This window comes from Nestor notabilis, unplaced genomic scaffold, assembly GCF_000696875.1.
Source record: "Nestor notabilis isolate BGI_N333 unplaced genomic scaffold, ASM69687v1 scaffold408, whole genome shotgun sequence".
NCBI classification, from domain to species: Eukaryota; Metazoa; Chordata; class Aves; order Psittaciformes; family Psittacidae; genus Nestor; species Nestor notabilis.
Genome location: NW_009941242.1, coordinates 51948 through 64953, shown reverse-complemented (window position 1 = coordinate 64953; position 13006 = coordinate 51948). Strand labels below are relative to the sequence as shown.

The following is a 13006-nucleotide window of genomic DNA, read 5'->3' as shown; positions in this document are numbered from 1 at the left end:
AGCGTGCATTCACTGTGGCATTATAGGAACAATTGCACTTACTGTTATGATAGACTCGGTTCTCAAACGCAAAAGCACTTTTAATTTTTACTTCATTAACAGTAATAGGTAATTTGTTTTAAAAGATGATTTTCTGGGATAGGCATCAGGTAAGTCTCTCCACTGCTTGTGTAGTGTTTTGGTTTTCTATTTCAGCCAGACGGAGTGTAATGTCCCACCTCTGGTATGTTCAGCCTTTGGTCACTTGCTTTTACTGAATTCATTGAATATTAAAACATAATACTACTTTTGTTTGAAAGTATGTGTAGTGTTTGGAAGTACCTGTTGGTTTTGGCTTTGTTTTGAAACAGTCCGTGATAATGTTTTGTCTTTAAAAAATAATTTTGGAAAACCTGATTTTATTAACTGACTTTCTGGTTCCAGGAAAAAGAAAGGGAGTTTTTCTGCTTGCCTTCATTGAGGCTAGAGTTTCATTCATTGTGAACCATTTTGAATCTTTACCAATAATTTCTAGCACAAGTATGTACATTTCTCAGTGAAGCACTGTTTTCACTGTATATTACAATAAATATTTTAAAGCAGTTTGTTTGACCTCTAGTGTTGAGCTGTGAAATTGCACCACATTAAGCCCAAAATATCTTGCATTTCAGAAAAACCGGTCTCCCCCAAATCAGGTACATTGAAGAGTCCACCTAAAGGCTTTGATACGTCTGCAATTAACAAAAGCTATTACAATGTGGTGAGTAATCCTTTTTCCTCCTTGTGAGCTGATATATACAGTAGAACATCATTTAACTAAATGCTTTTATCTGCACAAGGAGAATTGGCAGTCTTCTCAGAGCCTTATTGCCAAAACTAGATAGGAGTTTTAGTGAATTCTTATATAAACAAGATCGTTATTAGTTTAATAGAATATCACATATATGGATTCTTAAGCATGATGCAAAATTATAGTCTAAAGTAAATGAATAATAGTAATTTCTGCAATATATAATGCTCATTTTATTTGCTTTGCTGTTTTTAATTTCCCTTTTCTCCCCCATCCCCCAAATATGCAATCAGTCTTTCCCAATCTCTCTGAATTAATGAAAATCTGCTGTTTTATTTAAAATAGTGAAGAATAGTTTTGTCTTTTTTGTTGAACAAGAGGTTGAACATTTTGAAAGAATTTGCCTCCTTTGTATTTCTGCCTATAAATCAACTAAATAATTAACTTCAGGAACATCTCATTTACATGGATAGGTAGATTTCCCAGCAAAAGGAATATAGCCAGAGTTGGCCTTTAACACAGCCCCAGGAATTCTGAATCTGGTGCTCAGCCCTCTTTAGCAGATGCATGTAAGGAAGATGCCAAACTTTAAATGTTTTGTTGAAACCATTTTGAGAATCCTTTATTTACTAACAGTAGCTACATTGGGTAGCAAAAGGCATCTTCCTGTTTTTGTTAACCACTGCTCCCTGCTGGTGTAAAACCAAAACACAATGTTTCTGTCCCTTTTCTTTGAAACAGCTGTCATTGTTTTTCATTTTATTTGTCAGTTTTTAGAGGGGATCATAAAGCATCATTTTATGCTTTCATCTTTTGTGGTTGTGGCATGAATAATGCCAGCCACCTGGAAGAACAGAGCTGGTTTGCATATAGTCCCCTAACTGAAAACAGTGAATCAACCTCCTGCTTGCGCCCTGTGGCTTGCTTTGGTGCCTGTTGGTAGCTGTAATTCCATGATAAAGGGCGGGATGCAATTCTCTGGCTATTGTATCCCACTAGTGCTAGCCATGATGGGAAGTGTCTGTGCAGGCACAGCTTCCTTCAAACTGCGGGAAGTAATGATCTTATTGTAGTACATGTAGCAGATAGTCTTCCTTTTTATTTTTGTTTTTAACTGTATCTCTTTAGAGTCTTTTTATTTTGCCCCAAAGTTGTTGTGCATAGTAGTAAATATATCTTCTCTGTGGTTGTTTTGATGTTAAGACCTATGTTTTCCAATACAAGTAAACTGGAGTGAGGGCAGCAAAGGTGAGGATTTGGTTCCTTCACTAGGTAGAGGACTGCTCTTACTTAATTTATATCTATGTTGAATTTTTAATCAAAATAAATTGGCAGCAGTCTTGAACACCAGTTCTTTAGATTTGGGTTGTGGGGTGGGTTTTTTTTGTTGTTTGTTTTTGTTTGGTTTTGTTTTGGGGTTGGTTTTTTTTAAGTTGGTGGTAAATACATGTGTCATGTAATCTGATATTATTATTTCCCTGATAGACCTTAATGTGGTGAAAAGTTACAGCTGTTTAATTTGGGATTAACTAAAACTCCAGTTCGACTGTGTCCAAAATGAATTGAATCGTGTGGTTGCGTATTTTACTTTGTAGGAGTAACACATGACACTTTTGGGGGTGATAGTGTACTTCAGAGAATATAATAGAAAGTGAACGTTTGAATTTGCCTAAAACCATAGTTAAGACTGCTAACTTTATAAAAGGCCATAAAATTTTGAAGTACCACCTTTGGTTTGTGTGCTTTTTGTAATTGTTCCCTGGATAATGTTTTATCATAATCAAAGAGACTCAAGCTGCTATATGCTTTGGGAAACAGGTAGCCACAGCTGGCTTTTAAAGTGGCTTAATGAACAAAATAAAAAAAGGTGAAACTAGTGACCATCATACCTACTTTTGCAATGAGGTTATTTTTCATCTTGCTCAGGTGCAGCTTTCTTGGTGCACTAGACTGATGTAATAAGATTTCCATTGTTAACTGTTGATTACATTGTTGGGGGGTGGAGAGGGCCCATGAAAATGACCAGTTCATAGTAATAATGTATGTAGTAAATTACAGGACTGGCCCTAGAGTACTGTTCTTAAATCTTTTTGCAGTGAACTGGATAATTGTCTTGTTTTTACATTTTTCCACAGTGTGGCAAACAACCCACACATACTGAGGAGGGGGGAGAAGTAGTGTTTCCTATGGCAATATAAGATAATTATTTACAATAATTATTAAATATGTAATGATTTTTACATGTAGATAAGACAAATAGCAAAACCATTCACTGAAGTGAAAGCTCTTTAACCTGATGGTTGAGTTTTTGTTCTGTCTTAATAATAAGCTGTAGACATGGTACTTCCTTATGCTAGAAGTTGTATCAGTCTGTATTGATAAATAAAATTGAGACCATACTGAGGTAAAAACAACAGCTCTAAATAAACCTTTGGCAACTGGTAGCTGAAAGGATGTCGCTTGAGTTCAAGAGTAAGCATTAACATTAGTATTAAAGGCTGTCTTGACAGCCAAGCGTGATTTGAGGCTTGTGTTCTGGGACTGCTTGCTATTTTTAAGTTGTGGTTGTCTTCCACCATACGGGTACGTGCTCAGACCCTGTAAACCTCATGGTTATTTATTCCTGTGATTCCTAGGAAAGGATCTGTGCAAGTGTGGGCAGCACCTGTGGATACATTCATTGGACTGAGGACAATATCAGAGAGCAGTTCAGAGGAAGTTCAGGAAGCGGTAGGACAGCCTCTGCTAATCTCCCAATCTGGGAGAACGGCTGGGATAGGCCAAGGAAAAGGTGGTTAATGTGAAGAGGAGACTGTTTTCACCCCTTTCCTCTGTTCTTCACCCCCTTGTAAATGTGTTCTTTATGGATTCACAGAGCTCCATCTGAAGTTCATAACATAAATCACATACCTTTTAGTCTCAGCGTGCTTTATTTAGCTGTGTCTTGCACTAGGTGTTGCTGAAAAGACAGAACACATTTGGTCTATGCTTACATTTTGCCTGCCTTAGGAATGCAGGTTAGTAGAGAATCACTAGAGCTAGCTATGAAGTCTTGTCTTCCATAAAATGATACAAGCCTACAGCAGTGTGTAATATGAACCAGACTTGTGATCAAGCATGAAGCATTTTTCATGTAGAAGTAATTTAGTGACCTGTTACTGAAGAACTGGGCATATTATTGCAGGTTATCCCCTGAAGACAGAACAGGCATTACTCCGAGTTTTATTTTTACTTGAGATCCCTTGAGAACTTTGTGTCCAAAATAAAATCAGGTTATCTCCATTTACAGGACAATTCCTTGAGATTAAGTAGATGTTCCAAAAGCAGGTAGAGAAATGGGCAAATTTCACGATAGTATGAGTACTCGGATGACCTCATTTTTCATTTAAGTGTTTGAGAAGTGGTGGAAAATAAGCACTCCTTTTGTGGCCGCACTTTTGAAGCTGGGTCAAGAGTTTGTGTTTATTGAGGTTCATAAAAGTTTTGGAGGACCCTCGAGGGATGTTATATTTGTGTGGTGCTTGATATTGTCTCTCTCAAGGGCTTGTTTTAAGGGGTACATCTGTCAGATTCTCATGATCCAGGAAAATTAGACATTGATCACCATTTTGCTAAAGTACGTGGTATTTCTGTTGAGTGCCATACTCCTATAAAATGGGAACGTGCTACAGGATCATGCCTGAGCATAGCTGTGAAATCTGCCTTTTCTTCCTCTGATTTGGAAGGAGATCAGCTTCATGTAGGTCATTTTAAATCCATTTTGAGTGGTCGTTTTTGCCTTAGGGAGATGGTTGGGGTTTTGTGTGACAGAATTGTTAACCATGCTTGAATTTTCCATGAGAGAGCTTGTGTTGTATGAGCTCAGTTGTCTGTGCCTGCCATTCATCAGTGTTACAGACTGCAAAAGCTGCCACTTCAATGCTGCTCTTTTGGTACTCAGTCTTATCTGTGCAAATGTTGTGGTGGAGTTGTGGAAACAAGGTCTTCGAGGTCTCATGGGGTCTTGCAGCAGCCAGAACGCACAGAAAGCAGGAAGGGGAAGAAAGGTGATTATTAGAGCATGCGGGCGAGATGCGGATATGAGGAATGTAAGGGTGCTGTAGTGCCAAAATACTGGGTTGCAATACTGACTACTGACTACTTATCGCTTCAAAGCACAGTCCAAGCATTTAATCCTCATAGGTTCTCGGTGAGGTAGGTAAGTCAAGCTGGGAGGATGCGAGATTTCACAGAACTGATGTGTTAGAGCTATGTAAGCAAGATTATTCTTTTTTAAAGATGTTCAAAGTTAAAGAATGTTGTATGCAGTGGAAACTGTACTTGTTTTTTTAAAAAAAAAAAGACAAAGATTTAATGTGTTGGGAAGTATTTAAAACTGCGTGTGTATCTAAAGTATTGTGTAACACTGAGCTACTAGAGCAATGTGAAGCAAGATTCTAGTGTATCTAATGTATTGTGTAACACTGAGCTACTAGAGCAATGTGAAGCAAGATTCTAGTGTATCTAGTAGTGTGCACAGGTTTCGTAGCAGTTTGACTTACAGCTGCTTTTATTTTCTTTTTCCCGGGAATTTGTAAGGTTCCTAAGTCTAGTTTTTAACCTTTGCCATGCTTCCCCCTCTCTTCTCAATTCCATATTCTCTCTGTATTGCAAAGAAAATCCTCAGATAAGAATCCAGACTGGCACAGGAAAATAATGATGTCCAACATGGAACTAGATTTATTTCAGCCTTTTCAGACAGCTGTTTACAGCAAAGAACAGGAATACTCTTTGAGAAAGTGGAGCGGTAGTGCAGCCTTAAAAGACCTCTACCAAATTTGTTGATTTTTATCTTTGAATGTCTTTTAATGCTGTTCAGTGCTTCCGTCAGGACACTGTGGTTTTGTCTTCATCTTTCAGTCTCCTTTTCCCTATTAATGGCTTTGAGCTGGGAGATATTTGTAGGAAAAGCCATATTAGAAAAGGCTTGCATCGAGTTTTGAACCTCGTGGATGCTAAGCACTTTTATATTTTCATGTAAGAATTTACTTTCTTTGGTTTACATATGTGTAAGAGAATATGGGGTTTAATTAGTGCAATGATCAATAGAAATTGTTTCTTTCCTTTTTATATTTGTGTGCCCTGTTGTAGTTTATGCTGTAGTTTCCTAGTTAGTACCCATAACTTTCCTTGTGACATTCTTCTGTCATAGTGTTTAGCACAGAATGGAGACATTTTAATCTTCAGTTCAGGATTCAGATTTCCAACAAAAGAATGAACTCAAAAGTGGTCTTTCTCCCACTCTCCAAATGAATAGAAGCATTCAATGAATAAGCAGAATCAATGACACCAATGAAAGGAACAGTGAATTCTTCATTGATATACTGAACTATTTAAAGTTATTTCATCAGGTTTGCATTTAGGACTGAATGGCTTTTTTTATTTTGTAAGAAGGAGTATTGACTAGAACAGTGTATAATCCACTCAATTACAGTTGTTACTATAAATGCTGGAATGAGATATTACTGTAGCCTTGACAAATATGGCATGTAGCAAAATGAGGTTTGTAGTGTGGCTTATGACCAGAGAATAGCAAAAAGTTTTCAAAGCTCAGCTGCGTTCATTGGACTACATTTAATTCTAATGATCCTCTTGCTAAATCATTAATTTTTTGGAGGCAAAAAATAATTTGCCTGCTAGAAGCACAGTAGAACTTGATGTGAATATATTGGAGGATATCCTAAAGCAGGCTCCCAGGAGATGGCCCCGTAAAATGTTTTCTTGTACATATTTGGGAGTATTCCATTTGTCTGATTTATATTCAGCCAAAAAACAAGCGTGTGCTGTATTTTATGAATTCTTGGCTTTTCATCAGAATCTGTTGTAATTTTCTTCTGATAGTATATGTTATTGCACTCTCAGTGGAAAGTTAGGCAACCCTGGTTAAAAAGAATGCAGTAATGCTAATCATATTGCTAAGTAAAGTTGGCTATTACTTGGTATTTAGAAATCTGTTAATATTCAGACCTTCTAGACAGAACAATACATCTGAGTAGGTAAGCACTTTGCTAGCAAGATTAGTTATGTGTTGTAATTGAGACTGACAAAACAATACCAGTTGTTCATTTCTCTTACAACTTCTATTTTATCTGCTTTACCAACCTCTCGTGATCTTTGACTGTTCTGAAGTACACAGAAGGAATAAATATCCCTAGCTTTGAAAGATCACTCTATGTAGATCTCAAATTTTACAGTAAAAGTTTTAAGTGTAGAGAAATTCCTGTTGGCTTACTCCTATTTCTTGTGTATTGCTAAAGGATGGCTCATCGTGTATGTGTGGTGGGTTTTTTCCCCCTGTGAATTTCATAGATGTATACGCTTTCTTGCTGATACTTAAATTTTTAATGTAAGAACACTCATTTAAGTTTTCCTAGTGCTAAGTAAATTTTAGTATGCTTTAAAACTGGTATTGATTTGACCACTTTGAAGTATCTCTTAAAAAATACCAATTAGCAACTGTCATTTATTGTAGGTGCTACAAAATATATTAGAAACAGAAAATGAATATGCTAAGGAGCTACAAACAATGCTTTCAAACTACCTGCGACCATTACAAGCCAGTGAAAAGTATGTGAGTTTGTTTTGTTTTTAAATGAAGCTTAATATCTCATGTACTGGGGAGGGTTCACATGGTCAAAGTTTCAATGTTAGTGTGCATTTTTTTTTGTGTGGTCTGTGAGATTCTCGAGGCAGCGCTTACTTTTGTATATTGTTTGCTTGCTTACTAAATGAGTCTGGTCCTTGATCTAAGAACCAGTAAGCATTTTCTTTTAAGGTTGTAGCTTTTATTAAAGCACAGTTAGTCAATAACTGCAAACCTAAACACCTTTTATTTGCTTTGGCTCCAGGTTAAACTTGGCAAATACTTCATACTTAATGGGAAACCTGGAAGAAATAAGTTCTTTCCAGCAAATGCTTGTACAGTCTTTAGAAGAATGCACCAAGTAAGTACTATGCATACCAGAAACTGTAAAATTCTAACAAGCAACTATTTTAATTATTTTACTTGCTGTGTAGTTGTTTGACATAATTCTTGTTCCTCTCACTTCAATGATAGTTGCTACAGCAGTACAGTAATAAATGTTTGGATAATATATTCACTGCTTGTTCGGATAGATATTGGCCCTAGGATGCAATTGCATACCAGTGGGGAAGTGATAGAGGAAGTGGTGTTTTTTGTTTAGGAGGCATAAATTCTAAGTCTTTCCTTAAAGTAAGAGGAAGAATGAAGGGAGCTTAAGTTGTGATAGAGGAAGGGGTAAGTGACGTGGATGAAGGAGGCTGTGTGAGAATGCTTGTGCTTAGTATTCTATCCTGAACAACAGTGGTCATAAAAATGTGCCGGGAGATGCCAAGCGTTACTGAAGGGTTACTGCAAATATTTTGCGTTATTTTATTTCATAAATATACCAGTCATGCTAAACTGTGTTTTCGGTTTAGTTTTCATCGTAGCATATTGACTTGAGTGTCCAGCTTCCTTCTGTTTTGAATCTAATCCATCATAATACCTATCATGTAGAAGAATGCTTGCCCTACTGGCTTGTTTTTTGTAATTTTGCCATGGTTTTTTGGCTGGTGATCCTGTTCTGTAAACTCAGAGTAGCTCCTGGGCTGAAAATAGATTTATCATTCTACTTTATTTTTGGCAGAGAACTTAGAGTTCAATCGTTCAGGCACTTCATACTGCAGCATCCGGTGTGGTGTTTCTCCTAACTTGACATGTCAGAATGACCAAATGCCAATGTCCTGCCAGTTGTACTGCTGCCAGCCTACCTTGCTCGACGAATTTGTGTTCTTGGGTGTGAGAGTTGAATGTGTTTTTGAATTCCACACCTCTCTTGAGTCAATTTGTCATTTGTGTTTTCTCTGAACAAATCCTGGCATGTACCGCAGTGACAGAAACTTTCTGATGCTTTTCTTCTTGCCTGCACTGCTTTGGTTTTTTTTAATCCTTGTGTTGCTAAAAGGTGGGTTGTGTGTTTTTCACAACACATAATGCTGTAGTGGGTGCTTTTTGTGTTTGGGGGAAGCAGTTGTTTGGATGTGGTTTGGTTTCAGTTTTGTGCCACCCTGCCCTCAGCTTTGAAGCTCTTCTGGTGCATTGCTGAAGGTTTGTCCTCTTTGAACTTGTCCAGGTTGGCCTCTACTGCAGTATCACTGTGGTGCTCCATCTGTCACAGGGCTGGGAACACTTCTCTGCTTGCCTGGATACTGGGCAGCATCAGACAGATTTGTTAGGGTTACTTCTTCTTTTGTGATGTCTCTTTTTCATTTACCAAGTAGAAGTGGCATATGAAATGAGTCTGACTATCACTGCATGAGAATCTTCTGTTTGATCTGCTTCAAAAGCATGTGTTGGTTTGGTTTTAGGTTTTGTTTTGTTGATTTTTGGGGGGGGGGGGTGTGTGGTTTTTTTTATTTGTTTTTTTTTTTTGCTAGTCAGCTTCAGGTGCACTTTCTTTTGATGGATGTAAAAGATCTGTAACTGTCAAGGCAGAGAGATGCTCTTGGAGTCTTCAGTTGCAAAGGGTGGGTTTCTGACAGTCAAACAGGGCAAGAGCACTCCATGCTCCAGTCTCTTGAAGACTGAAGGTGGTCTGGTGCTCTAGGACTCTCTCCAAATCTGTGACCCAGTGCTAAAGATCCGTTCTGCTCACACAGCAGAGGAGTCTCTGAACAAACAAAGTCAGTGTCTGTAAGGTGATCTCTCTTGTTCTTCGGGTATTTTTATAACCAGAGATTGAACAAACGTCTCCTGTTCAAAAAGAAAATGAAATCTTCCATTCACCTGGGAGTAGAAGCTGTTAGTCTGTGGCTGTACTTCTCAGTGTCTGAGGAGAATGGCACAAGAGACAGGCTGGCCAGTATGGACTGCTTAGGTACAACCTCCTCTATAGCAAGTTGAAGGCATTGATTGTCTTTGTCTTTTAGGTAGTATCACAGACCCGCATCCCTGCCCTATATAAAACTGTATCTGGGTTTTGCCCTCTCTTCATGTCCCTGCTTTTGCAGTCAAAGTAACTGTGTTGCTTTTCTTTATCTTGTTCTGTGTTTGAGTACAAGCAGATTATTTTGTGTTGTGGGATAATCCTGAAGTGGAATGGGAATTAAAAAAACCGAAACAAACAACAAACCAAACCAAACAAAACCACCACCACCAAAAAAAACAACTACAAAAAAAAAAAACCCTGAAAAAAACCCCCCAAAAAACAAATCTCTGCTTCTCCCCCCCCACCCCACCCAAAAAAAACCAACCCAACCAAAAAATCCAACCAACCCTCAAACCGCTAATCAGGATTCTCAAGTTTGGTTTTGGAGTGCAGATACAGATTAAGTCTGTATATATCCATATAGGGATGTAGATTGCTGCGTGACAGTCTTCTGGTAACCATGCAGTCAAGTGAAATTTAGGGACATCTGATCTTTTCCTTGCAAAAAGAAAACACAGTGCTGCTTATATTTTGTTACCTACTTTTCTTTTAAAATTGCCTCTGTTTGTCTGTGTTTTAATTTGTCTGGATTCATCATGGTTTCCACAGCCTTTCCAGGAATGTTGTAATGTCCACTGATACCAAAACTAAGGCAGATTATTTCAAAACATACAGGACAGAATTAGATACTCTTTAATGTCACTGCTCTGGCTGCCAGTCTAGCTTAAGTTCTGATTGCTTACTTTGATCAGAATCACTAAAGTAAGTGTAATTGAGCAAGAAGGTATTTTCTTTCTCTCTTAAGTTATCATGCAGTGGGAACCTGTTTTAAGTCTGGAGAAACAGAACTGATAGCTGCTGGGTGTAATTTTAACAAGCAGATTATGTTAGGTAGCTTAGATGTAGTCATATCATGATGCCTGTAGCATGTGTACACCAGCAGAGGCTTTGCTATGGTCCTCTTAATTCTGTAAATGAAATTAAAACATGTCTTTGGCCTTTCTACAATGAAAGCTATCGTTTATATAAATGTATAAATATTTATATGTGACTCCTTTTTAATTAGAGTATCAAATATGAGAAGAATATTGGGATGACAACTTTAAAATAAATTAACTATGGCTCTTTTCTGAACACATTAATAATAAAAAGTTTATATGATGTGGTGGTAGGCATGAAATTGTTTTTTCCAGCAGTTAAAGGAGATATAGATAAGTTATTAATCGTTCCTCTAAAAATAGTAGAACACTTGAAAATAATGCATGGATTACAAAAGCCAAAAGGGGATGAGTTGTCGTCCCGTCAGAAAGTCTGTTAATTATCTTAATTCAACAAAGAATGTGCAGTATGAAGATGCAATGCATGTGCAATGTGTAAAAGAGAATAATGTCAGTCTTTCATTCTGCTAAAAGAACAGCAGACTGAGAAGACACAGATGTCTACTTGGAGAGAACAGCCATAATTCACTCCCTCCCACCCGAGCACTACAGTATGAAAAGGGAATTTAACTGTTTTCAGCAACTTTTATTGGGGCCTCCTTAGTATTTAGTACTGAGTTATATGCCTTGAGTATGTCTTCAGAGTTTGAGACTTTTGCTGCATCTATTACTCAGAAGAGTGCATTATTAGCTCATGCTTAGATTTATCAAAAGGGGCCAGCTGCTAGGCAGGGAATGCTGCTTGGAAGGTTGTAAGAATAGCATTCCCTTAGTATGCTGGGGAATGCCCCAGGTTTTCCTCTAAATACCTGTAAAAGTCACTCCACTGATTTCAGAATTTAAACTTTTCTTGAAAGAAATAAAGATGCCAACAGTAAAATATGGGCCTGAGCCTTTAATGTAAGGAGTGCTGCCAGTGTGATCAGTGTATATGATATGATGTGCTAGTGGGGATTCAACTGTCATTTTCTAGGTGTCTATAGTGAGTGCTGTTTTCAAATAAGGAAGCGTTTCCCCTGCCTCACGTTTTGAACCTCTGTACAGTCAGTCAATTCTGACTTCATGTTGAGAGGTCTTCCCACACCGTACAGAAGCACTGAACAGCTTAGTAGGAGACAGACTTACTGTTTTTTTAAATTTGGGGGAATATTTCTTGGGATGAACTTTGAATTTTAACTACTATGAGAAAACCTAAGGAGTGGGACAAGACAGGATGGGAACATTCCCTCCTTGGTGGAGCGGCTATCCTGGAAACCGGATGGTTCTTCTCCACTGAAGTTCACTAGAGCATCTCTCACTGTTGGGAGATATATTAAATATTTATGCTTAGAAACTTTATATACCTGTTCAGGACAACTAAAGAAAATCTTTAAAGCAAAAAACCATAGTCTTCTAGGGAGAACTAGTATTAGTAAGAAACACCTTGTGCCAAAAGTATGCTTGTTGAGTGCTTTCTGAGAACTTACCTAGCTTTAGATCAGTGTGAAATACTGATTTTTAAGAGTCATTAAATAGATAACAACAAAAATCCACTGTTTGTCTGATCTTGCAAAGAAGCAAAGACTCGACATGGTTAAGAGATGCAGTCTTTATTTGAGGAGAGGAAATGTATGGAGAAACAGAAACATTTCATCTTGCCATGTTGTACAGTGGGTTTAGATAAGGTGCTGGGAACAAGCTTGTGGTCTAGGACTGATGGAAACTCAGCGTCCCATTTTATGGTTAACTTAAGTGTGGGTTTTGGAATTGGCTGTTGGCCATACAGTCTACTACTGAAGAGGCTTAGCCCTTCAAGTGAGAGTTTCTCTGTAGAAATAAGAGGGATTTCATCCCTTCTGACACCCTTATGGTATTACTCACTTTTTGTTCAATTTATCCTTTGTCACATAGGAAGCAATCTAGTGTGGATATTTTTGAGTGGTTTTGAGAGTGATGATATGGTACCAGTAAGGAAGTATGGCTGGTTAGAGCATATGCATCTTCCCATCAGTTTCTGTTTAATTTGAAATTTATTTTAGATTTTGAGAAAGTATGAGAGTTTGCTTTTATTTGCATCTGAAGTATGCAGCTTAAGGACATACTAACAATGGGACTGGAAGAGTTGCATTTTGCTTTTTCTTTTTTTTTTCCCCTGCTCACACAGATGCAAAGTCAGAAGTTAGACTTCTACTTTCTGCTGATTGTACCAGTTCTAAGCTGGTGTCACGCAGCAAGTTGCAGATATTTATACTCCAGATATTTTCTTACTGCAATTTGAGATGACAGTTTCTGCTAAAAGCCTTTGAAAAATACACTGTGTATATTCATAATGACTTTCTTCATGACCTGTT

At 37.7% G+C, this 13006-nt stretch overlaps 1 protein-coding gene across 1 annotated transcript in view; it reads left to right on the top strand.

The window, feature by feature from the left end:
* ARHGEF7 (Rho guanine nucleotide exchange factor (GEF) 7) overlaps nt 1-13006 on the top strand; it is a 73385-nt gene that overhangs the window by 18196 nt on the left and 42183 nt on the right. Inside the window, exons 5-7 of the mRNA XM_010020764.1 lie at nt 651-739; nt 7281-7375; nt 7657-7752. Coding sequence (XP_010019066.1) covers nt 651-739; nt 7281-7375; nt 7657-7752 — 280 coding nt within the window. The remainder of the gene's footprint in view (nt 1-650; nt 740-7280; nt 7376-7656; nt 7753-13006) is intronic.